Below are 27826 nucleotides of genomic sequence, written 5' to 3'. Positions count from 1 at the left end.
TTAATGCCTCTTGTAGGCCGTATACAAAGGATTGTTTTGGTTAGTAGGCTAAATAGTCCATGTAACTTTTTTTTTTTGCCATACTTCTATCATGTAATGCATCCAAGGAAATCTAATTACATTATTGTAATTAGAATTACATTATTGTAATTAATTTTATTGAAACTTCTTATAATTTCTCAGAAAGGATTATAAATGTTTAATTCTAACCTTCTTACCAAAGGAAAACATTTCATAAAGGATCTTTATTTAATATCTTTGGAAACTCATTGCTTAATTTCTGTAGCACAATAACCTGGATGATTAATAATTATTCCAGATATTTAGACACAAATGGCTCATTATTTTTTGCACTGTCATATTATTAGAGTCTTTATATGATTATATTACATGTGCTTGTCTTTTCCTTATCCTTTTCCCTTCTAGAAACATGTTCAAAAAATGATATAGAAATTAAGAATGGGTTTCTTTCTGAATCTGACTTTATATATAATCTAAATAAAGTAACACAATATAAGTGCAAACCAGGCTATGTAACTGAAGATGGTAACACATCGGGATCAATTACCTGCCTCCAAGATGGATGGTCAGCTCAACCCTCCTGTGTTAGTAAGTGGTTTATTATATTAGTATCATTATCCTGATGATATACAAAAGTTTAACTTTATTCTTTCTTGATGTGACTATGTTTCATTTTAATAGGCAAACAAAAACATTTGATGAAAAGTATAAGTCATCATTTTTTTTTTCTCAGAATTGCTAGTATGGTAGAACATAAGTACATCTTTCCTCCCCTGACAGACATTTTAAAGAATACTATGATTTAGAAGTGACTCAGAGAGCTTCATGTGTATTCTGGTGCTGACTCATTTATTTTAGCTGAGATCTTTGTCACTGTTAGGTATAACTGTGTTTTAGGTGGTCAACCTCTTATATCAAAGACTTCGATCCCAGACATAAAAGTAATGTTCTTAGTGAAAATATGGAGCCTTGATATATAACCTCAGAATATTTTAACCTTTATAACTTATATGTTTGACATTGTAAGATAGGTCTACTTCTGAAAAACCTCCCCCCTTAAACATCTGCATAAACATCTAGGTATTTGAAAGGAGGGAGTGTTTCAAGATGATATCAGTTTTTGCTATGTTGAAAGATTTTCCTGCTATAATACCCAAGGTTAATGAAGATTTTCTAGGAATGATTATTTCTGTTTATCTTATTAAACTCAAAGTTATTCAGTAATATTTTGCAAGCAATACTTAACATACTTTAAATGACACAACTAAGATATTCATTCTTACTTCTTAATTTCTATTCCTTATTTTACAATTTCTATGCTTACAGCATCTAGCTAAAAAAATGATACAAATTGCTGCCTTATAAAACTCATCATATGCTAAATTCTGATAAATAACCCATTATGAAACTTTCTTATTAAGAAATAGAAAATCTTATTTAAAATACATTAATATTTTGTTAATCAATCCACATTTCTTCTATTATGTCACAACTACTAATAAGTCTGACATCTTAATTCTCAAAATGCCATTCCAGTCTTCTAAAACAAGTAATACATATTTATTCTATTACTAGCATTTATTACTATTTTAGTACTAGCATAAGGTAAATGCTTAAATAAAATAGAATTTTAAAAAGTTTTTAAAGTAAACTTTTCAGAGAGTTTAAGCAATCAGAAAAAGGTTATGAAGGAACATTTTTAATTTATTGTAACTTTCAGAAAAATGACTTATCATTGGTCTTAGGCTATTTGTGTACAGTACTTAATTCTAATCACATATTTACTTATAAAGTCTGTGTTCTTGGGGTGAGATTTACTAGTATTGTCATTTAAATTACAATAGAAATAAAATCCTCAATTTTATTATGCATTAGAATCTTGTGATATGCCAGCATTTGAGAATGCTAAAACCAAAAGTAACGCCACGTGGTTTAAACTCAATGACAAGTTGGACTATGAATGTAATGTTGGGTTTGAAAACAGATTCAAGCGTGCCAAAGGATCCATAGTATGTCAGGACAATGGATGGTCACATATACCCACATGTTATGGTAAGTACTGTCTCAGAAATTTTTGTTTTTTGTTTTCAATATAAAAAAATAAATCGGCATGTGTTTAATTTTTAGAAATTTGAATTACCTATATTTTTAAAGAACAACATGAAATCATGATGTTCCTCCTGATTTAACAAACTGGGAGGAAGGAGTATTTTCTTTTTTTTATTTTTTATTTTTAATTTTTTATTGTGGGTTGTTCAAAACATTACAAATTTCTTGACATATCATATTCCACACTGTGATTCAAGTGGGTTATGAACTCCCACCTTCACCCCATACACAGATTGCAGAATCACATCAGTTACACATCCATTGATTTACATATTGCCATACTAGTGTCTGTTGTGCTCCGCTGCCTTTCCCATCCTCCACCCTCCCCCCTCCCCACCTCTCCCCTCCCCTCCCCTCCTCTCTCTCTACCCCCTCCACTGTATAACCCTGAGGGTCTAGGAAGGAGTATTTTCAACATTAAAGATAATAATCTATTTTTAAAGCAGTGAGTTAAATTAATGCCTCTTGTAGGCTGTATACAAAGGATTGTTTTGGTTAGTAGGCTAAATAGTCCATGTAACTTTTTTTGCCATATTTCTGTCATGCAATGCAGCCAAGGAAATCTAATTACATTATTGTAGTTTCTTTGATATGTCCAATTAGAAGACTATAAAAATGTGGTGGATTTGGCAATATGGGGCTCCTGTTGGAAATACTGGTAAGGGTTGCCAATAAGACCATCCAATTTTGTAACAGGAGGAAGTAAAGAACATGGGTGTGTAAATCTAATGCTGAAAAGAATCAGAAACTGATGATTCTATTGTATTTTGAAGTATGAGACAAGGGCATTGAGATTGAATAGTGCATGAGGGAAAGAGGATGAGGAACACCGTTGTAATATTCAAAGGCTTAAATTTAAATGGTAGTAGAAGATACCACATCTTGATACTTGATTGGCAGGATTGAGCATCCACTAAAATTTGCGATATCAAGCAATTTCTTTTATAAGTTAGGGGAAAATGATAAAAATAAAACACAAACCCACAAACTCAGTTCTGCTTTCTGGATTTTTCATTGCAGTATCAGAGAATCAATCCAAAATCCAATGAATTAAGGCACATAATAAACCAATTAATAAAAATAGTTTTATATATGTGATTATAAGCAGATACATGCTGTGTGCAGCCAGAAGCTTTTACAATACTAAGTGTCCATCTTCAAAAAAGGCTGGTGCATTAGCTTAGTGGGGAGTGCTTACCCAGCCAAAGCCCTGGATTCAATCTCCAGCACTGAATGAGAGTTATGAATATATGATTCTCATTGCTTTTCCACTGTCACTAGACATGGAAAATGTGAAGATGTGCAGAAGAAAAGAGAAAGTAAGAGTGACAGAGATATAGCAATAGAAACGAATTCAGTCAAAGTAGCTTTTCATTGCGAATTTTATGAAGACTAATAATCACATTTCCAGGAGATGTAAGTCTCCATATATTGAGTGAATAAATGACAGCTTAGTATTTTTGCCTCAGCCATGTAGCATAAAACTGCACAGAGATTGACAGATATACAACTTTATTTCAAATGTCCTGGGAGTTCTTGTCTATGGGGAGATGTTTACATTATTATCCTAAACCACTTAATCAAAACAGACTTACAGAAATCTTAAAGTAGTAAACACCTTAGAGTAAAAATATCTATACTAACATTTCTGTTCATCAGCACTAAAATATATGATTTGAACTATTAGACAAAGACAAGTATTTCTCATCCAGGGTTTGTCCATTCACACTTCTCTTTAAATCACACATTTAGTTACTATCTCTGTATAGATATAGCAGTTTGATAGTACTCAACAGTCAAAATCATTTTTTTCTTGTTAAGGGCAATGCTTTCTATAATATGATGAAATATAGAATTTATATAAAACAACAAAATAAATATACACACACAAAAGAACTTTTAAGTTTGGGAAATTTTCTAATATTGCATTGAAGAGATTGTGCATTCCTTTGGTTTGTATCTCTGAGCTTTTATCTATCCCAATAAATTTTAAATTTTCAAGTTATCTCATATTTCTTGGAAGTTATGTTCAGGGTATCTTAACATCTTTCTCCACAGTCAACTTTATTTTTAAGATTATATATTTTGTCTTCATTGCCTGAAACTCTGTCTTCCAAGTGGTCTAAAATGCTCATGATGCTTTCCATTGAATTTTTAAATTGGTTTATTGATTCCTTCATTTGGAGGATTTCTGCTTGATTTTTTTTTCAGAATCTCTCTTTTTTTGAAATGATCTTTTACTTCCTTATTTTCTTTCTGATTTTACTTCTTATATTGTCTTTGCCTTGCAGATCAGTTTAACTATATATTTTCTAAATTCCTTCTCTGACATTTCTTCTACTGTGGTGTTGATGGATTCTGTTATTGAAGTACCTTGGTTTGTTTGGGGCTATTTGTTCCCCTTGATTTTTCATGTTGTTTATGTATCTACCCATGGGACAATATGGCTCTGAGGCAGCAGAGTTTCTGCCTTGTGAACTTGTAGTGTCCCTGAAGGTTTCCAGTACCTCACTGTTTAAATGGGAACAAATAATCACAATAACCAATGCAAACAATATATAGCTTTAAACCAGACAGTTCCTATTATGACATCTACAATGCTAAATGTCACAATAAACAGAAATTATATGATCAATTATTGCCCACAGTAAAAACAGTATGTTTGCAAAAGGGTTTACAATTTCAAATAGTAGACTGGAGAGAACAAAAGTGATGTGGGATATGATGATTATGAGGGAGGAGGAGAGAAGATAGAAGTAAAAATTTAAAGGAAGAGTGGAAGGGAGGACAATGGAGATTGACTGTTAGCAGAAGAAAAGAGAGAAAGAAAATAAAAAGAAACAGATAAGTGAGAAAAAATACATATATAAGGTAAAAATTTTTAAAATTAAAAACAAAATTAAAAGAATACAAAACAAAACTGAAATATAGTAATCAAACATCCTAGTCCTCAAAATACTGATCCATGAAAAGTAACTGGTTTCAAAAATGTTATAAATGAGAAAAAAAACAACAAATATGAATATGTATAAATGTCCATGAATAACTCAAGGTCACAATTTAACAAAGAAAAAAAGGGGAAAAAAAGATCTTGATGAATTAAAAATGGGAGTTCATAATCTGCTTGAATCAAATGTATGAAATATGATATGTCAAGAGCTTTGTAATGTTTTGAACAACTAATAATAAAAAAAGAAAAAAAGAAAAAAAATAATGTTGTCAGTATATAATAAAGATGTATTATTTTAACTATTGAAAAAAAAAAGAAAAATTAACAATTGTGTTTGCTGGAGTTCAAAGGATTCTTAGCTTCCCTTCTCAGCAGTGTTAGGTGGGATTGCTGGGGAGAGAGAGGTAATCCCATAGGTGGAACTCCTGAAGGCCGGCTTTAGATTTAGGTGGGTCTCTAGGTTCTTCACTGAATGCCAATTGGTCTGGAGACTTTAAATCATGCACCTCCAGGGATCAGCAATCGTCAATCCATGTTGGAAGACTGCACCCCGGGGATCTCCCCTGGATTCCACTCATGTGGGTGAGAAGCCAATATTAAGTCCACTACATCACCTATTGATTCCATGCTTCCTGGTCTTGGGTTCAGTCTCCAAACCCACTCTCTCCCACCTCACCCTTTTGAATTCCTAGCTAGGCATGTTTCTTCTAGTTGGTTCTGAAAGCAGCATGTTTAGAGGGAGAGGGGGAAAGCCAATTGGGTTTCCACAACCAGTTCTCCTCTGTGTAAACCTCTCTCTACATTTGATTTTCTCCTGGTCACTTAGACACACTTTATGTCATGAGTGTGGGTTTTCTAGGCCTGTATTTTGGGACAAACTAGGGTTTTTCAGGAATCAGCTCTCCTGGGTACTGGCCACCACACCATGGCTGCAAAATGGTTCTTTCCTCTGTCCTCTGCATAAAGTCTGGAGAGATGGTGGCTTCTTACCCACACAAGCATACTGTGAAGCACCCCATTCAGTTTAGTTGGGCAGTGTCTTTGATCTCTAAACTTTCTATATCTAGATAAGCCTCAAGTCTACCCCAAATGTGGGCTCCTTTAATTCCTTTATCACTCCACTTTGGTCATGGAGGGACCACTGTGGCTGGTTCTTCCAGTTGTGGTAGTGGCTGTGGAGCTGGGGATTTCTTCCTTATTTTATTTTATACAACCTCTGAGTCCCTGATCTGCCTTGAATGTCCAGCAATTAAATTCCAATAAAGCCTCCCCCCACCTTTTTTGTTTTATTTTTTTGTACACCCACCTTGCTAAGAAGCTACCTGTCTGCTTTCTTGGTTTCATGCCTTGGGCAGCCACAAGAGTGGCTTCTCTAGTCTGCCATCTTGAAACCCCCTCCAAAGACAAAATGACTTTAATGTAGACGATTGTAATATAATTCAAGGAGTGGAATCCCAGTGACTCTCATTCAAGTGTAGTTTTTTCCTAAAGTAATCTGCAATACTCAAAAGAATTACAAAATTAATTGGGGTTCTGGGGATTGATTCCAGGTCCTCACACCTGCTAAGCATGAGCTGCATCCCCAGCCCCACAGAAAAAACTTTTAGTTTTTGAAGCATTATTCTTAAAAATAGTTTTTATTGTACATTTAAATTTATAAATGTTTTGGTACTTGAATTTCGATAGTATGCATTTTCTTTCTACCATGGTTCTAATTTTATAATTGCAGCCTTTAATTTTATGAATTTGTAAGGAAGAGGTATTCCAAATAAGAAAAATGATTTTTCAATGTTATTTGCTAGTGTTACCTACTTTTAAAAAATTAAAAAATGTGAGAGAATTTTATACAGTATTCCACATTTGAATTAAAATAATTAATAATCATTAATAAAAATTATAATAAAATAATTGAATATTAATGTAAGGATTCAAGACACCTATCAGTTTGACTTTGAACTATTTCTTAGTTTGTTTTCTTTATTTGTAATATATTAATTATATAATTTTTTAATGTTACTCTAACTTCAAATACATTAGAGATGCTTTTTAATATAATCTATTTTCTCAATTATATTAAACAGAAAAGCCAGTTTTTTTAAAAATGTACCATTTAAAATTTATACAAAGCAGGTTGATTTAATATGAGAATAATTCCGTGTTTTAAGGGTACAAAAATATGACATTAAATTTTACAAATATCAATAATAAGCCAGATTCAGTGAAAACTAGTTGAATTTGCAAGTTAAATTTCAGGACAGATATATTGCCATTCAATATCACCATATTTCTCAGAGTCCTAGATGAGTAAATTTAGGCAGTGAATAAAACTAATCTGTAACATTTTTTTCCAGGAAGAGGATTTGTCTGATACTGTCCTGTATATGCATCACTGAACACCTACCTCATTTTAAAATGACAATGTAAAATGTAATTTGTCAATGATTAATTATATATTCTTATTAAATTATTTTTTTTTTATTTTAGAAAGGGAATGCAGGATTCCCAAAATGGGAAAATTCTTAATGGCTGATCCCAAGAAAGATAAATATAAAGTTGGAGATTTGTTGAAATTTTCCTGCCGATCAGGACTTACAAGAGTTGGACCAGATTCAGTACAATGCTACCATTTTGGATGGTCCCCGGATATCCCAATATGTAAAGGTGAATATTTATCTTTCTGTTGTAAATATGATGATTAGAATATTGAATATAAACCTTTTTTCTTTCTTCTATTAATTTTTTATTGGCTTCCACTGTATCTGTAATCTAATTAATGAAGTTGTTGATATGTGCTATGTGGCAGAAAGCACAACTAGTTTATTTAAGAATTTAATCACCAGTTATTTCTTGAAATATGTATTGGGAGTATTCATACATACAAATATGGTGCCTGAGACTAGAGAGATTTACTTTGTTACTTTCCATTTTTCTTACACTGCTACCATTAATACTGGACATTTTATATAGTACAAGACTTCTCTCAAGTTTCATAGAGTATATCTAAACAATATTTAAACAGTTTATAGTTAATTCAATGGAGTACATTAGAAAATCAGTTAAAGATGTTGATCAAATGCTTGTCTCATTGATGATACTTTCTCAAAAAATTATGATAAAATGTTACTATAGAATTAAAAATTAATATAATTTACACAACCACATTTGCTAACAGTTTGTATGTATCTTCAAAATATCTACATCATTGAAAATATTCAAAGCTTTAAAATATTTCCAATGTTACTATAATAGAATTAATCCAACTTGGAATATAATGTAAAAATTTATTTTTAATTAAGAATTTTACAATTAATCATATGAAAAAAGAATCAATTAAAAAGAATTCTCTCCATTTTTCTGGATTTTTTTACATGCAAGATAGACTATTTAACCATTAACCATTGTTTCTACTATAGATCAAGTACAGTCATGTGGTCCACCTCCTCCACTATTCAATGGGGAAGTTAAAGAAACAAAGAAAGAAGAATATGGACACAATGTAGTAGTAGAATATAATTGCAATCCTAGATTTTTGATGAAGGGACCTAATAAAATTCAATGTGTTGATGGAACGTGGACAACCTTGCCAAAATGTATTGGTAATATATTAAAAATACTAAATTTAAACTGAAATATTTTTGTATTTATTTAAACATACATACTGTGTCTTCATTATCAACATGTATTTGTGAAATTTACATAGAGGAGGAGAGAACATGTGGCGCTATACCTGAACTTGACCATGGCTTTGCCCAGCCTTCTGACCCTCCTTATCACCATGGGGATTCAGTGGAGTTCAATTGTACAGAAACCTTTACAATGATTGGAGACAGATCAATTACATGTATTAGTGGAATGTGGACCCAACTTCCTCTGTGTGTTGGTAAGACTGCCCTCCTCAAATTCACACTTAATGAAGTTTAAGTTTTATGGAAAAGATATTTGCAATCTATTCATAAAATTAGAGATATTCTTGAAAAAAGTCTAGTCTTAACTATAATGAATTTTATTGCTCAGCATTTAATATGAGTTTCCAGAAGAAATAAATAAAAGTAGTGATAGAATTTATTAATGTTTCTATCCCTGTTAATATTATTTACCTTATAAGTGTAAAGCTAGATTTTACTTAATCACGATTAAAATGTGAATATTCCTTTCCAAAAAATATAAGTATTTTACATAGATATTGTTGTTGTTCTATATGGCACTCTGTCTTTCAAGCCCTGGAAAACAAATAAAGTCCACAAAATACCCACTTGTTACTAGCTTTTCCTATAAGAATCTTTCTCTGTCAGAGATTCTGACAAGGATAAATTCTCAGTTTCAAAGTTAACAAGCTGAAGTTCATGAGATGCAGCACAGGTGTTAGTAGTAACTTAGCAACATTACATATCTGGTGTTGGGCCAGGAATCAAATATCACTGATTGATTTCACACTTTCCCTGTTGGTGATCAAGCCTTTGATGACCAAAGGAAAGATTCTTCACTTTTCTCTTAGACTGAGTTTTTTCCTAGATTTCCCTGGGTCCTTCATTTTAAGTCTGTCCTGGGTATCCAGTCTTATTTATTCATTGGATTTCTAGACATAATTAATCTCAGAACAGAGTAGAGTTCCTCCAGAACAGGAATTACCTTTGTTTTGTTCTCATGACATTAGGATGGATTGACATACAGAAGCATTTATTAAGTTTTTGTCAAATGAAACAATAAATTATGTTGATTTTTAACATTTTCTGCTAAACACATTTCTGTGAATAAAGTGTCTTCAATCCTTTTGGACCTCACCTTATCCTTGTCCTTTTTCATACACAAATGGTTTTATCTGATTTCATATGGGAGGAAAACTAATATTAGGCATGAGAAACTCTCAACTTTTCATTTTAATTAAACTCAAAGTTGTGCTACAATTATTATTTCTTCTGATCTCAGAGTTTTTCATCCTGTGAGTCATCTTCTGCTTACTGCCTATAGTCTGCTTCATATAAGTCCTTCCAGCTCTCATAGTTTGGTCTATAATTCTACCCTTTCAATATTCATTTTGTACTTTCCACCACTCTAGCTTTTCATGCTTCTCAATATATTTATTTACTCCCAAAACCAAAGAAATCCTTTCAGAAACCGATCAAATCCAGGGCACAAACAGTTTCCCTTGACCAAAGATGTTCCTTTAGTTTCTACCTCTTGTTTTTCCTTTCTCAACACTGTGGACCAGCCCCAAGGATGAGACTAATTCTCAAGTACCTCATGTATTTTTAAATTTCCCATTTCATTGTTTTGGTTTTAAAGATTGGTTTACAAACTTACTGTGCTTTGGTAGTTACTGATTTTTCTTTGCTCTGTTTATCCTCACTTGACTCTGCTTTTCAAATTGTTAATAACAAATATTTACAGAGACCAATACAGACATTTTATCATTTTCAAAAAGAACTCTCATCTTCCCTGAGTTATTGAAATATATGGTACATTGAAAGCTTCTGTAGTACTTATTGAACTCATAACAGAGTCAGCAAAATTTTGTTGTTATGGTATTATAATATTATTTGATTATAGTATGATCTGGTATATATAATAGTTTCTTAAAGACTCTAAGAATGGAAAAAGAGAGATTATGATTTTAAAGCACCTGATTTCTTTTTTACTTTTTCTTTTTATGATGTAGGCATTGAACTTAGAGCCTGGAAATGACAGGCAAGCCTCTACCACCAAGCTACACTTCTAATGAAAGCACACAATTTCTTATTCCAAGTATTTCCTCTCTCTCTCGGATCATATAACAAATCTGCTTAACTATTCATGTCCTATAAAATATATTTTAGATAGATTTTATTATATTATGTTACTACTGTCAAAAATATGTTTAAATGAATAACTTGTTATATTACATTTCCATAGATGATGTTTTTATTTTAATATTTAAGGATTCTAGATTATAGATAATATAGTGGTGGTTGCAATTAGGAAAACAAATGAATATGAATCTTTTGCACAGGTTTCAAATATGGGACCAAATCTAGTGTTTTTAAAATATTTTCCAAATTTAGTTCTTTGATAACTATTTAGTATGCAAATCTTCTGAGAAAATGAGTCTCTTGTGCTCTTTCAGTTACCAAAGTACAAAATATCTTTATGACAGGTATTATCTATAATAGTTCAAAGATAGGACATAAATGCCATCTCATGCGGTGACCAGGAATAATTTGGTTGATAGAATTTAAAGGCACAAATCAAAATTTCATTTGACATTGACTGTACAGCTACTTTATATTGACTTGATTCTTATAATTGGTCTTTTCATGGAAATATTTTCATTTTATAGCAACAGATCAACTTGAGAAGTGTCAAGCACCAAGACTAACTGCAAATGAAGCAAATCAATCAGATAAAAATGAATATAATCATAATTTTAACTTCAGTTACTCATGTAGGGGAAAGTTGGAGCAGAAACATTCAATCTGTGTCAATGGACAATGGGACCCTGAACCAACCTGCACAAGTACGTTCTTGTGTACAATGTTTTCTAAAATTCATTATATTTTTCCTCACTTATAGAAGTAGTATTTTGTGTTTTTTAAAAATTTAGCTATGTGTTGATATAATTTCTTTTGAAGTTGGAAGGTAATTTTTGTCTCTATCTGCCTTGAAAATTCTGGGTTGTACTGACACTTGCAATTCCAATTGAATAGCAAAGAGCATTCTAGTCTTTCAGTTTTTTATATCTTTTTCTCTGTGATTATAAGGACTAGCTTCAATAGTTTTGAAATTCTGCCATACTAATATATAGGAAGTATGGCCATACCAATTTAAAAAAGAAATGTAAGGCATATATTTTAACTTGATAATTTTCTTTTTCTATTTTATTTTGGTAATATTTATTTATTTATTTATTTATGTTTGCATTACAATTCTTAATACACAATTATATCATAATTTATCGTATCTCTGATTATATATAATATATGTTGAGATAATTTTTTTAAAAGGAAACAATTTACATGCAGTGAAGAACACATGTTCTTTTACATTTTCTTCCTGAAGCTTTATAGCTTTATAGTACTAGAATTTAGTTTTATCACCTTATATTAATTTTGAGTACAAGATTAAGTAGCAGTTGTTTTTTTTCTCTGTATGAATAGCCAGTTGTTCAAGCAATATGTATGAAAAAGAATCCATTACTATGAAAGTATTGATTTATTTCAGCACTCTTCATTCAATATTTTACCATAAGTGTCATGTTATTTTGGGATTTACATAGGTGCTGTTTATCAAATTGAGGGGGTTTCTTTCTGTTCCTAGTTAGCTGCGAAATTTTGATCATTGGGGGGTGTTGAATAAATGCTAAATACATTTTCTTTATTGATAATACAGTGAATTTTACATGTTTGTGTGCACACATACATATAAAAATCTTAAATCTTTCATTCTTTTTAAAAAACATTTATGCTTTTTAGTTGTAGATGGATACATATTTTATTTTTATATGGTGCTGAGGATTGAACCCAGTGCCTCACGTATGCTAGGCGAGTGCTCTGCCTCTGAGCCACAACTGCAGCCCTTAAATCTTTCATTCTTGAGGAAAAACTCTACTCGTACATGATGTGATGTAATTCTCAGTTCTACTGTGCTGAATTGTATGTTTGGGCAAGTTATATTTTCATTTCCATGTGTCTCAAGATACTATCTAAATTTTCTTTTGATTTCTTCTTTGGCTTATTGGTTATTTTTATGTTTTAGATAAGTTGTCCCAAAAAAAACTCATGTGTGTGAAATGCAGGAATGTTCAGAGGTGATATGATTAGGTAATGAGAGCTGTAATCTAATCAGTGGATTAATCCATTTGATGGATTATTAATATGAAAAAACTACTGACTAAAAGTACTGTACTATACTTCCAGCTTAAAAAGAATTTATATAGGCATGTGACTAAAAACAGGTAAGATATGACTGGAGGAGGCACATCACTGGGGGCATGTCTTTGAGCATTTGAAGTATATTCCATCGCATCATGACTTTGAGACAATTGACACAAAATTTCAGAAAATTCAGAGCATTTGACACAAGCTCCACTCTTCCTTTCTTTGCCCAATAAAAGTCTGGAAACTGGACTTTATTATCAGTTGTGTAGCTCTGTGCTGGGGGAGAGGATATGGAAAGACATGAATTTTCCTACTGGCTTTGATGCATTTGTTTAGGGCTCACCTGGCATTAAGAGCCTTTCAACCACTTTGTAGATTTCTCTCAAAGAGAATTGGTTCATGTATTGTTGACCAGTGTCTATGGAGAAAAGGAGGATTGAGGATTCCTGATCTGTCACTCCTTTGTTACATTCTTGATATGCTGTCCTCTATCGTGTTTCTTTATAATTTTTCTGTTAGTCAGCTTTTCATTGCTGTGATGAAAATACCTGAGAACAGCTTAGGGAAGGAAAAGTTTATTTGGGGCTCACAGTTTCAGAGGTTCAGTTCATGGTTGGCCAAATCCATTGCTCTGAGCCTGAGATGAGGCAGGGTATCATATCAGAGGAGAATTGCTTAAATCATGATAGCTTGGAAGCAAAGAATGGGGAGCCACAGGGATGGTGAACATCCTTTTAGGGCATATTCCTAGTGACACACCTCCCCCACCTTTCTACAGTTACCATTTAGTCCACTCAAACTGGAATGGTTTGATTAGGATAGAGCTGTCACATATCATTTCACCTCTGAACATTTCTGCATCAACATAGGAAGTTTGGGGCCAAATCATAACAGTTTTTTTTTTCAATTTTATTAATAATTTTAGTAACCAACTTTAACACCCTATTTTATCCGTTTTCTCTCATTCAGATTTAGATTTTTAAAGTTTCAAATTTAAGCTTTGCTAACTTTCTCTCTTCTCTCTTTTTAATTTTGTCAATTTTCTGTTTATTGTTTTCTTCCTTCTAAAGACTTTGAGTTTAATTTTATTATTACCATTCACCTTTATTTTATTCATTTTTTTCTGTGCATGGTGTTGGGGATATAATCCAGGGCCTTGCACCTCCATCACTAGGCAAGCATTTTATGACTGAGCTAAATTCATAGACCACTTTAAATTCATAGACCATTTTAAGTTAGTAATTAATGTGTGAATTTCAATCATCATACATTTGAAATAAAAACTTCAAATTTCCACTTTTTAAAGACCTGCCTTAGCTGTGTCCCACAGTTAGACATATAAATATGTATATGAATATCTAACTATGTATTTTATTTTATTTAAAATGTATTTATTTATAAACTCAAATTATGTATATATATTATATATGATTTGTATTCCCTTTGAAATATATTCTGATTTTCCTTGTGATTTGTCCTTTAGATCAACAATTATTATTTTGAAGTGTGCTCTTTCATTTCCAAATATTTATTTTCTGTAGATAACTTATTCTTATCAGACTGTGTAGTTATTTAATTCTGTTCTCAGGAAACTATGCAATATTTCAATACTATGATTTTTTTAAAAAAAATTCGACTGTACTCTATTTTATTTATAGCTCCATTTTCACATAAAAATATGCATATATGGGACTGGGGTTGTGGCTCAGCAGTAGAGCACTTGTGTGTGAGGCCCTGGGTTCGATGCTCAGCATCACATAAAAAAAAAATAAATAAAATAAAGATATTGTGTTCAACTACAACTAAAAAATAAATATTTTTTTAAAATATGCATATATTCTAGTTGTAATATAAGGTTAAAGTGAATAGTGGTTTTCAAATTTATCCATATTGTTTCAAAACTTTACCTATTTTTTCAGTAAGTCATAGCATGAATGGTGTTAATATTGATATGTAGGATTAGGGATTTGCCTTTTTCTTCTTTATTTCTGTCTATATTTTAGGTATTTTGATATTTTTAGACATATATTCAACATTTGTTTGGACTTGTGAAGTAACCCTTTTATAGTTATAAAATATTTATTTCCAAGTTTTTAGACACTTATCCTAAGGTATACACTATCTACTTTTAAGGTAGCCAGGTCATTAAAAAACTAATCATATCTGTGTGATAAAGGAAATCTAGATGAATTTTAAATAATCAACTTCCTAAAGTATTTTCTCTAAACTAAAAGTAAAAATTAAAGTAATGAAAGTGCTAACTAGATATCTTGAATGCTCATCTTGCAAATTTGGAAAATTGGAAAACAAACAACTTCATTATCAATTATTTACTACCAAAAATTACTCTAAATTAAATGACAGTAATTGTAGTATAAACTGAAATCTATGGAACAGATTTAATACAGATATACTTATAGCATTAAAACATACATTAGAAAACAAAGAACAAAATAAAGGCAATATATAAAACAATCTAGAAGCCAAAAAAGAACATACTTAAGGAAAATAGGAAGAATAATTAAACATTATTAATAATTGAGGAAAATAAATTTATGAAAATATATAATGAAAACATTGAGAAATATGTCAAAATATTTAAGAATAGAAATTAGAAAACATTATTGATAAAATGTGATTATATTGCCTTAAACAAAAACAGAAACCTTGGAGTAAATAATAATCATGAATCAAGTTTATTCAGTAAACTATCTCCAGGAGCTATTAACAGCATAACACACATTTGAAAAGATTTACAATATTTCCTAGTGTACACTTGCCTAAGGCTTTTAATGAACTAAAAAATACAGTAAAATAGGAGAAAGCAAGCTCAAGAAATCAGAAGTCCAATTGCTTTCAGATTCATCCAGAGCCCTCCCCCAGTCAAAAGGGACATAGTTCATCTTCACATTATAAACCATCAAGATACATCTGAGGAATTTAGCTTTATGGGAACTGAGATATAAGTTTGCAAAGGTGTATTTTATACCCTACTAATTGTGTAACTACAGTTAAGCTGTGTAGTCATTAAACTGGATATATACCCTCAATTTATATACCCCTAGGCAATGTGAGTGTGCTTCTAAATGGTAAGTTCAGGAAGGTTGAAACTTCAAATGGCACACTGTAAATTATTTGTAATTATGGTTAATGATCTAGAAGCAATACAAATTGTTTGTTAACTGACTGCAAATTTTTACTCTTGTTAATCAGCTTCTGTTGGTAGATTTCAAAAGGGTTTTATTATAGTCCCAATACATTTGTTCATGTATATTTCTAAAATCACCTTCATTGCATACTTTATTTAATACTTATGATTAAAAATGTATTAATCAGTTAAGATTATCTAAAGATTACAAATAATAAGTTTCTTGTAAATAAATAAGTTTGCTTAAAAAAGAAGAAATCGGAGGACCATCAAAATAGGTAATATTAAACTGCCATCCAAATTGAAAAGTATAACATATATAAATATGGAACATAATTACATCATCATTTTGTGATACATAGTTATTGAATTTTCTATTTTTTGTAAAGTATTTTAATATATGTAAATTACTATTTTTTATTTAAGAAATCTAATTTTAATATTTTCTAGAAGTGGAGATAAACTTCTGCCCACCTCCACCTCAGATTCCCAATGCTGAAGATATGAAAACCACAGTGAAATATCAGGATGGAGAAAAAGTATCTGTTCTTTGCAAAGAAAATTATCTGATTAAGGAAGCCGAAGAAATTGTGTGCAAAAATGGAAGATGGCAGTCAATACCACGCTGTGTTGGTCAGTACTGTGCAATTTGCTTTATAACATGCTTTCAGTTGAAGTTAATAATCCCCTCTGCTTTATGTAAATGAAAAAGATGAGGACCTTTTCTATTTCTCTATCTATTACACTTGATCCTAAAACTGTAAGTTATGATCTAGGTTCATAAACCAGTCACCATCTTTCATTTCTGTCAACAAAATTGGACAACACTTTGGGATATTATGTAACTAGCAGATAAATTCCTATTTATGAATATTTTTCATGTAATATAAGAGACACAAATCAAGGGAGATATTGGGCAAGAGGATAGCATAGATGTTTTGATGACAGGCTTACATAGTATTTGATTTTAGTTTTAATTTAAACATTTTATTTATCTTTGACCCTTTGATTTCTGTTTTTCATACAGAAAAACTTTCATGTTCTCAACCACCTGACATAGACCATGGAAGAATTAGTCCATCTAGATCTTCAGAAGAAAGGAAAGAAGCAATTGAATCCAGACAGTATGCACATGGCACTAAACTGAATTATAGTTGTGAAGATGGTTTCACAACCTCTGAGGAAGATGAGATAACATGCTACATGGGCAAATGGAGTCCTCCACCTCAGTGTGTAGGTGAGGACTGCATGAAAACTCGAATTCTGATTTGAGAATACAAATACTTAAATAATTGAGAGTACAAATAATTGAATATAATATGCTTTTGTCAAAGTCAGGGTATAGAATAATATAGATTATAATATGTATTTAATCATTTAAATACTTTACCATTAAAATACTATTGCATTATTGAATCAATCCTATTTTTATTACTTTTATTGGTTCATTATAGAGTCAGTTTTTAATTTGGCATTTCTTTTTAAAAGAATATAACATGTAGTGAATTTAAATTTATGTAACTTGTAGTGTTTGCTTTGCAAACAAGATTTTAAATATTTTAAAAATATTTTTCTTACAGTGTTCCTTCTGATGTCTTACAATGCTTGGTAAATCCATCTCATCAATTTATTCAATGTTATTAATTCTGAGTATGTTTCTGTTTTTCACTCATGGTTTATTAGAGAAGCTCTGGTGATCTCTTAAAAGCATCAACATTTTTTATTTCAATTTCTTGCTCATGTTTTTACAGTATGAGAGGTGGACATACATGAGAAAGGTGGACTTAAGAAGCCTTTATGCACATTCTCTGTGACTTTATAATAGCTTATTTATTATTATTTCTTTTCAAAAACTGTGAAATATCAAAATTGACCTATAAAATTGAATTTCTGAGTTGTAAAACATGGATTCATTCTTTCATTATTTTATTTTTTAGGACTTCCTTGTGAACCTCCACCTTCCATTCCTAATGGTGTTGTGTCTCATGAGTTAGACAGTTACCCATATGGACAAGAAGTTATTTACAATTGTTCTGAAGATTTTGGGATTGATGGACCTGCATTTATAAAATGTTTAGGAGGAAAATGGTCTTCCCCACCAGAATGCATAAGTACAGTGTATTTAATTTTATAATATGTGTGATAGATTCCCTCATTCAAAGTATAAGTGGTACAAATAAAAAAGTAAGCTGTTATTCTAGAATTTTACAAGGTACCTGAAGTTTCTTGAGTCTGGCAGAGAATTATAACCTAGTAATTAAAAAATGTTTGACAGTAAGAGCCAAATTGTTTCATTGTCACATCATTTTGTGTGAACATTTAGCATCCTCTAATGTACATTCTCAGAATTTTTATCTCTCTCTGTTCCTAGAAAAACTGGCCCCTACTCATCCATCTCATGCTCAGTTCATCACCAATCTCACAACAAAATACATATTTCATAAAACTTTGAAATAATTATTATAAGTAATTCACATTTGCAGAAGCCAAAAGTAGAAATACATAAATTTACATGTGGCAAGTGTGGGCAAAAAAATAATTTGAATGTAAAAATCTGATCTAAAGCATTAGAACTACTAATATTTCTTCAAGCATCATTCCTATCTTATATGTTTGATAAATTTAGTACAGTTCAATTGAAGTCAAAACATCATATTTTGTCAAGGTGTAAGAAGTATATTATTCATTATTCATTGGTTCTATAGGTAGCTAAGTATTATTTTAGAATATTACTATTAAATATTACATATTTTTTAATTTAGTGAACAAATACATGTTTTTTTTCTTTCAGGAACAGATTGTTTTAATTTACCCAACTTTGATGATGCCACGCTTTTAGGAGAAAGGAAAGAATCATATAAGTCAGGCGATCAAGTGACTTACAGATGTCCAGAATTTTACCAAGTGGAAGGGTCCAATACTATAACATGTATTAATGGCAAATGGATAGGAAAGCCAATGTGCAAAGGTACATTGATGGCATTATAAATTTATATATAGTGTCTTATGAAATATTAAATTTTCTATACCATTCTTAAAAATGAGTATAGGTTAATTTTCAAGCCAAGATAAAGTAAGTTTAAGATTAGAAATAATCTAATTATTTAGGTTGGAATTAAATATATAGTGGTTAATCTCACAGTTCAATGTATACCAAAGAGTTCTCAGAGTGTGGTCCCTAGACCAGCAGCATCAAATTTTGAACATATTTTTATGAATTCAAATGAAAATTCTTGAGGTCATCTTAGGCCTACTGGAAAAAATAATCTTGAGATATGACTTGAAATTATTCATCAAGTTCCCCAAAGGATTTTACATACTCCTCAATTTGGGAACCATTGCTATAGTCTGTTATTACTAACCATGCACCTAAAACTTTCTGAGGAATTACACATAGTTTATCATAGTATCCAAAAGCACTTATAAATAAATTTTAAAAGCTATGTTTCTATAAATATAGTTGAACTTTTCTGTTACTTTCCCACATCTTTAGTTTTTTAATTGATAATCTTCCTCTTTTTTAAAGATTTACTTAACTATTTTTTTTTGCTTTTATTGGTGCATTATAGTTGTACATAACATCTTTAAGCTGTGTTTTAAGAATAACAAATTATTCTTCAAACTATGTTTTTAATTCTTGACTTATTCTCTAAAGAGATGCATCTTTCAGTTTTTATTTTAAGAGGCTAAAATGTTAATTAAAGAGCAAGATAATTGTATAGCAAAGAGTGATGCTATATAATCTTGTTACTCTTATTTTTTGTTGAATTTTAAAATTCATGTTGCACTTATGGACTTTGTAATATTTGTTGTACTCAACTCAAGGGGAAATATTTCATTCTCAGTGGCTTTTAAGGGGATAAAATATCTATCAGTGTTCTAGTGAAGGATAGCGAAGAGATTTAAAGGCATGAAAGGTTAGCTCTGACAAAAAAATATTGCTATATCTTCTTTTCCTTGTATTACATGTGAATTTATTAAAATCAGAAAAGTTCTTCATGACAAAGTATCTATTAATCTTCAATCCTATTTAAAATGTATTCAGAATCTTATTCATTGTTTAGCTACTCAAAATGAACACTAGGTGGAGATACTTTCTTTTCTTTCTATTCAGATATTTCCTGTGTGAATCCACCCAAAGTGGAAAATGCTAATATAATATCAAACCAGATGCTTAAGTATCCATCTGGTGAGAGAGTAAGTTATGAATGTATCAAACCTTTTGAAATATTTGGGGAAGTAGAAGTGATGTGTCTAAATGGAACTTGGACAGAGCCACCTCAGTGCAAAGGTAGAAGATCATATTTTCTAATTTTTCTTTGCTTGAGGACATAATGTGAGTAAAATATGTTGATAAAAATAAAGTCAAGTCATTCTTAGGGATTATATTTTTTCAAATGCAAATAATATGATATTGCTAAAGATTTATTTTCTGGCAAAATAAACTCAGAAATATGGTGTATTTTTTTCAAGACACATTTAACCAGATTAATAGAACAGTTACAATCTGAGAAAATTCCTCATCTTAAACGTTAAGACACTCAGCACATTTTGACAACTCCAAGAGATATCTACTTTGAGAAACAGAAAATAGGTCATTGAAGACTGATCATAGAATATAAATATACATTTGGGCATCTTCAGTATATAGAGTATATTTGAAAATATGTGACTGAGGCCAGCCAGGGAATCACTATATTTATAAAAATAAGTTTGGATATTAGGTCATCAGCATTCTAATATTCAGAATTCAGGAAATGAATAATGGAGATATTATATCATCCATTTCTATTTTTAAAAATTAATTTTTCCTAATTTATTTTCTCTCACTTTACTTTGATTCTACCTTTGGCTAATGATGAAGTCAGTTTTATGTAAACCACAGAATTAGGTCTCCTTTACATATCTATCTTGTCCTACTTGCTCTTTCCTCTAGTATATTTAGATCATTTATATTTAAAATAAATATTGGGCTTTTTGTTTCTTGTTTTATTTGTTTATTTTCTCTATTTCTCATTCTTGTTTCTGATCTCTTCCATTATTTTCAGGGAACAGTTTAAAAGAATTTCATTTTGATTTATCTTCCTGGTTTTGAGTGTATCTCTATGATAGCTTATCCCACTACCTTTCTTTTTAAAAATGTTGCTTTAGGAATTACAATATATACATAATATATTTGCAACTTACCACTCTACTAGTAATGGCATTTCATTTTCGATCAAAACATGAGAAGCTTGCTTCCATTTAAATCCATTTACCCTTTAGTATTTCCTGTTCATGCAGTGAACATTGTTACCAAATGATATAATTTTCTTTCAAACATCAAACATAAATAAACATAAATGAACAAACTGAGGAGGAAAAAGTCTATTATGTTATATATTCTTCCTTTTAGCAATTACAGGGGTGAGAAAATGATACTTAATTGCTAAAAGGAAGAATATATAATATAATAGACTTTTTCCTCCTTAGTTTGTTCATTTGTTTGATAACTCAATTATCCTTTCTTCTTTCTCCAACATTTTCTTTTCCTCTAAAGGTCTCTGAAGTTTGATTCATTGATTGATTTTTTTCAGTCTATTTTCACACTGGGTAATTTATGTTGTTATATCTTGAAGTGCATGTATTTATCCTTCTGTCATCCTCAAACTGTTTATTCTGTACAGTGAGACATTTTGTTTTGTTTTTAATTTGTTATATTTATCTGTTCTAAACCCTACTGAGCTTTTAAGAAACATTGACTATCAATATCTTTATCACATCAGTATTCTCTTTTATTATCTTTTTTGTTTGTTAATGTTTCTGATCCTTAAATTGATGAGTAATTTTTAATTTTACACTTGATATTTTAGGTATTACATTTGAGACTCCCCCATTTTATTTAAATTTCCTGTTCAGTAGTTCTCCATTACAGCCATGCTGGATTTAAGTCCAGGTTTCTCATTCAGCCTCTACAGGCATACAGTATCTGTTCTGCCACCCCTATATGTGGATGGTCTCTGGTCATCAGTGCCTTATGATGTTTTTATGATTTTCTCTAGATTCGGTCATGTATTGTTTTAAAGATCTCTTAGACTAGCAAGGCCGCTCCCTTCCTTGTCCTTAGGTTAAAAGGATGAGACTCTGCATGAGCTTTTCCTTATTTATCTCTACCTGATATCATTTCTGAGATTACCAACCTTCTCCAGTGCTCTATCTAGAACACACAAGAGCCCAAAAGTGACCTCATATAACAACCTATTTGCCATTCCTTGAGTCCTGAAGTTCCTAGCCAGAGTGAATTCTCTGTACCTTCTAGAGTCTTCTTATATTGGCATTTAAAATTTATTATGTCCAAGATTATAAATAATGCTTAGCAAAAGGGGAAGGGAGGGGTCTTGGGGATAGGAAAGACAGTGGAAAGAGATGGACATCATTACCCTAAGTACATGTATGAAGACAAGAATGGTGTGACTCTACTTTGTATATAGAGATATGAAAAATTATTCTCTATATGTGTCATATGAATTGTAATGTATTCTGCTGTCATATATAACAAATCAATATTTTTAAAAAACTCCAACATACAAAACCTGAAAAAAAGGAATAGGTGACAATGATTTTTACTCATCTTGTCCAGATTAGGAAGACAATATTTCCCTATTATTTTCTACAAATTTACTTCCTTTGAACTTTTTTCAAGGAGTCTTTATTTCTTTTGGAATAAAAAGGAAAATTAAAAAGAAGTCAGAAGGGACACAATAAATACTGTGTAATGTCCTATATAATAAGAAACTTTCTTAGTTTGTCCTCACTATCTACCTGTTCAGCATTTATATATTGACACATTTTTTAGTATTGAATCATTATAAAGCAGACACATTTGTTGATGGTTTATATGCGCCTTCAGTGAGATGAAAAGAAGAGCTTAAAATGTAACTCTCATTTTCTATGATTAAGATTTCTGTGAGCAATCATTTGTTACCAGAAATCATGAAATCTTGATGCTATCTAGAGTAATGTTTGTGCTGGCTTTAATTTTATCCTGTATTTTGATTTGTTCTCTCATAAATGAAATGATATTTTTCCAAATTCCAAAGGAAAATGTGGGCCTCCTTCACCTATTGACAATGGAGACCTCACTTCATTCCCATTACCAGTATATCCTACGGGTTCATCAGTTGAATATCAGTGCCAATCCTTATATCAACTTGAGGGTAGCAAGACAGTAATATGTAGAAATGGAAAGTGGTCAAACCCGCCAAAATGTTTATGTAAGTACTTCAGTAATCTCATGGGACCTGGGAAAATCAGCGCCTTGAGTATGATACTTTTCTGTGTAAAATAGCAATAATTCACATATTAAAAAATAAATATTCTGTGGAATGCTTCTCTACCAAATATTCATGTGTGAGGAAATAAAGATTAATAAGTTACTTTTATTTTAAAATAATTAATAAATACAATTATATATATATTTAAATTTTTTATTAGCATGTAATAGTTGCCCTTATTAATGGGAGTCAGTGTGATATTTCTATATATGCATACACTCAGCATGATCATATCCAACCTCTATTTACCCACCCTATATCCCTTCTCAACCTCTATTGGTCACTATTCTACATTCAGGTCACCCTTTTTAATATTCCAGATATGAGAGAGAATATATGGGTCTTATCTTTCTGTGTCTGGCCTATTTTGCTTAACATAATGTCCTCCAGTTCTATCCATTTTGCTGTAAATGTCAAGAGCCAATTCTTCTTTGTAGCAGAATAATATTCCCTTGTGTAAATATACTACATTGTCTTTATCTCCTCATCTATTGATAAACACATGTTCTCATTCAGTATCTTAGCTACTGTGAATAACACTGCATGGGCATGCAGATATCCCTTTGGTATGCTGATTTCTTTTCCTGTGGATATGTACCCAGAAGGAGGATAGCTGGGTCATAGAGCATATCTAATTTAAGTTTTTTGAGAAAACTTCTGCTCTCTATAATGATCGTACCAATTTAAATTCCCACCAAGAGAGTGTAAGTGTTCTTTTTCTCTCACATCATCACAAACATTTATTAATTTTAGGGCTTATTGTTAATAATAGACCTTCTAACTGGAGCAATATGGTATCTCATTGTAGTTTTCATCTTGATTTCCCTGATGGCTAATGATATTGAGTGGGTTTTTTTTTTTCATGTATTTTTGACTGTTTGTACTTCTTTGAGATATGTCTATTCACAAATCATTTGTCCAGTGTTTAATTGGATTACTTGTTTTTAGTTTTTTTGAGGTCATTATACATTCTAGGTATTAACCCTTTGTGAGACGCATAGCTGGCAAGTCTTTTTCCCATTCCATGGCTCGTCTCATTCTGTTGACTGTTTCTTTAGCTGTGCAGAAGGTTTTTCAATTTAATATATCAACTTTGTCAATTTTTGCTTTTGTTTCTTGTGTTTTTGTGGTTCTATCCAGAAAATTGTTGCTTGAACCAGTTTCTTATTTCTCCATATTTTCTCCTAGTAGTTTTAGAGTTTTCAGGTTTTACATTTAAGCCTGTGTGCATTTTGAATTTAATTTTGTACATGGAAAGAGCAATCAAGATTCAATCATCTGTATGTGGATATCCATTTTTAGCATCATCTATTGAAGAGGTGATCCTTTATCCAATGTTTTCTTTTTTGGAAACTTTTTTGGAAACTTTGTTAAGAATCAGCAGATATAGATGCATGGATATATCTATATCTATCTATCTATAAATACACATATATATGTATACCACACACACATACAGAGAGAGAGAGAGAGAAGGAGAGTGTGTCTCTATTCTGTAGCATTGGTCATTGTATCTATTCTTATGCAAATACTATGCTGTTTTGGTTACTATGGTACTGTAGTATGTCTTGAAATAAGTTATTGTGATGCTTACAGCCTTTGTGTATTTATTTTTTTCTCAAGATTTCATTAGCTCTTCAGGGTCTTTCGTGCTTCCATATGAATTTTAGAATTTTCTTCTCTAGTTCTGTGAGGAATATCTTTCATATTTTAATGGGAATGGCTTTAATCTGTAAATTGCTTAAGGTATTATTGCTGAAGGAATATATGCTTAAGGTATTATTACCAGCACTAATTCTTCCGATCCATGAGCAGGGAAATTTTCTTATTTATTTTGTATCTTCTTCAATTTCCTTAATCAGTGTGTGGTAGATGTCTTTTGTTCTTTGCTGTTTTGTTTGCTGTTGTAAAGATTAGTGAATGAGATTGTTTTTACTATTTGGTTCTCAGCACATTCATTATTGGTGTATAAAAATCTCACTGATTTTTGTATATTGATTTGTATCTTGCTACCTTAATGACTTTATCCATTCTAATAGTCTTTTGGTGGAATCTTTGGGGTTTTTTATATATATATTTAAACATATCATCTGCAGACACAAATAATTTGACTTCTCTCCTTTCAATTTGTATGCCCTTTATTTCTCTTATTTCGCTATTCTGACTAAAATTTCTGGTACTTTACTGAATAAGAGCAGGGAGAATAGATACCCTTGTTCCTGATATTAGAGGAAATGTTTTCAACTTTTCTCATTTCAGTATATTGCCTATGGCTATGTCTTGTATGGTCTTTATGATGCTGAGGTATGATCTTCCCAAACCTTATTTGCTCAGGACTTTTATCAGGAAGTGATATTGAAATTATTCAAATGCATTTTCTATATCTATTAATCACATGATTTTTATCCTTCATTCTGTTAATGGGATGTATTATGTTTATTGATCTGAATATGTTGAACCATCCTTGCATCTCTGGGATGGAACCAATTTGATTATGGTGAATAGTTTTTATGATTCTCTGTTGAATCACATTCAGATTTACTCATATTTTATTGAGAAATTGTACATCCATGTCCATCAGGTTATTAGTCTACAGTTTCTTTTATCTTGTGTTCTTGTTGCTATGGTACCAGGGTAATGCTAGCCTCAAGGAATGGGCTGGGAATGATTCTCTCTCTTTCAAATCTTCACAACAAATTTAAAAGAAATTGAATTAGTTCTTCTTTAAAGATTTCAAAAAATTAATCAGTAAAGGCATCTAGTCATGGGCTTTCCTCAACTTTTTATTACTGATTCAATCTCATTACTCATTATTGATCTCTTCTGGTTTATATGTTTTCATGGTTTAATTTTGGCAGAATCTATGTGTCTAAAAATTTATAAATTCCTTCTAGGTTCTCTAATTTGTTGGCATACATTTTCTCATAATAATCCCTAATGACTCTTTGTATTTCTGAGGTATTGGTTGTAATGTCTTTTTTTTCCATCTCTTATTTTGTTTGAGTCATCTCTTTTTCTTGGTTAGTCTTATTAAAGGTATGTTCATTGTTCTTACCTTTTACGATAACCAACTTTTTGTTTCTGAAAGAATGAACAAGGCTTGTCGTCAGAGAAAATGCCCGTTTATTGAGGAACAGCTATGCATATTTATAGAGCCGGGGGTGGTTTGACAATTATGACAGTTTAAAGGTTGAAGGGTTTGACAGTTGGCATGGGGTGCTTTCTGATTGGTGGGTAAGGATCATGTGGGTCAGCAGGGCTAGTCTGATTGGTGGGTAAGGATCATGTGAGCCAGCAGGCTAGTCTGATTGGTGGGTAAGGATCATGTGAGCCAGCAGGGCTAGTCTAATTGGTGGGTAAGGATCATGTGAGCCAGCAGGGCTAAGTCTGATTGGTGGGTAAGGATCATGTGAGCCAGCACGGCTCACCATTGTACGGCTCTTCTCAGGGGATGGGGAAGTTAGTCTTTTGAGCCGGGGCGACTCCCAGCAGTTTCATTAGTCTTTTATACTGCTTATGTATGTGACACCCTTTCTATCTTATACATTATATAACTGAAAATTTGTAGCATTTGACCAATATTTCTTTTCTTTCTTTTTTTTTTGTGAGGCTGGAGATGGAACACAGGGCTTGTGCATGTAAGGCAAGAACTCTACCAACAGAGCTATATCCCTAGGCTTTTGACCAATATTTTAATTAAAGAAAAACCAGCCAGTCATGATAGTGCACTCTTGTAATCCCAGAAACATGGGATCCTGAGGCAGGATGATCACTATTTTAAGGCAAGTCTCAATAATTTAATGAGACCTTGTCTAACAATAATAATAAAAGAAAGGAATGTGGATGTAGTTCAGGGATAAAGTGCCCCTGGTTTCAATCTCCAGTCCAAAAAAGAAAAACAAGATCAGCCATGATACCATAATGGTTTTACACTCTAAAATGCCAAGCTCTTAATATGATAAATGATCTTAAGAATTGGTAATAAAATATAATTATCACAAATTAACCACCTAATTCTTACATCATTTACTACTTTAACTTTATTTTAATCTATCTGGTATTCACACAGAATTTGTTCAGGAAGAGTTTTCAGGAAGAATTTCTGAAATATTAAAAACATTCTACTTGAAAACTCCAAAGTCTTGGTAAAAGACTCATATCTAACTTAATATATTATACTCATTTATTTCTTTCAGATGCATGTGTAATATCAGAAGAAATCATGGAAAGATATCACATAACCTTAAGATGGAAAGAACGTCAAAAGCTTTATTCTTCATCAGGGGACATAGTTGAATTTGTGTGTAAATATGGATATTCTCCATCAACGCGAAATCAATCATTTCGTACAAGGTGTATTGATGGTCACCTGGAATATCCCGCTTGTATTAAGAGATACTCTTAATTTCATTAAAATGTGCACTTAAATTCAGAA

At 31.4% G+C, this 27826-nt stretch overlaps 1 protein-coding gene across 2 annotated transcripts; it reads left to right on the top strand.

Annotated features, from left to right (window-relative positions):
- The first annotated feature begins 362 nt into the window (after nucleotides 1–362).
- Nucleotides 363–27826, top strand: LOC124076088 (complement factor H-like). Of its 2 annotated transcripts, none has more exons than XM_058571961.1 (11): nucleotides 363–609; nucleotides 1897–2073; nucleotides 7565–7741; nucleotides 8494–8676; nucleotides 8781–8960; nucleotides 11394–11570; nucleotides 16529–16711; nucleotides 17106–17315; nucleotides 18016–18189; nucleotides 18870–19046; nucleotides 27588–27826. In XM_058571961.1, exons 1-11 carry the CDS (start codon nucleotides 378–380, stop codon nucleotides 27794–27796), a joined length of 2079 nt encoding a protein of 692 aa, XP_058427944.1. In that variant the 5' UTR covers nucleotides 363–377; the 3' UTR covers nucleotides 27797–27826. The 2 variants fall into 2 exon arrangements, with proteins under 2 accessions (XP_058427944.1, XP_058427943.1); XM_058571960.1 differs by lacking the exon at nucleotides 27588–27826 and adding an exon at nucleotides 20193–20428.

This window comes from Marmota monax, unplaced genomic scaffold, assembly GCF_021218885.2.
Source record: "Marmota monax isolate L192 unplaced genomic scaffold, Marmota_monax_Labrador192_F-V1.1 WCK01_AAM20220418_F8-fsc00153, whole genome shotgun sequence".
NCBI classification, from domain to species: Eukaryota; Metazoa; Chordata; class Mammalia; order Rodentia; family Sciuridae; genus Marmota; species Marmota monax.
The sequence above is the reverse complement of the archived record's forward strand: the minus strand, read 5'-3'. Positions and strand labels throughout refer to the sequence as shown.

Coding starts and splice junctions, on each gene's coding strand:
- LOC124076088 (XM_058571960.1), top strand. CDS start 378: ATGATTATATTACATGTGCTTGTCTTTTCCTTATCCTTTTCCCTTCTA. Junction 7,742..8,493: donor GGATATCCCAATATGTAAAG/GTGAATATTTAT, acceptor TTTCTACTATAG/ATCAAGTACAGTCATGTGGT. Junction 19,047..20,192: donor AGGAAAGCCAATGTGCAAAG/GTACATTGATGG, acceptor CTTTCTATTCAG/ATATTTCCTGTGTGAATCCA.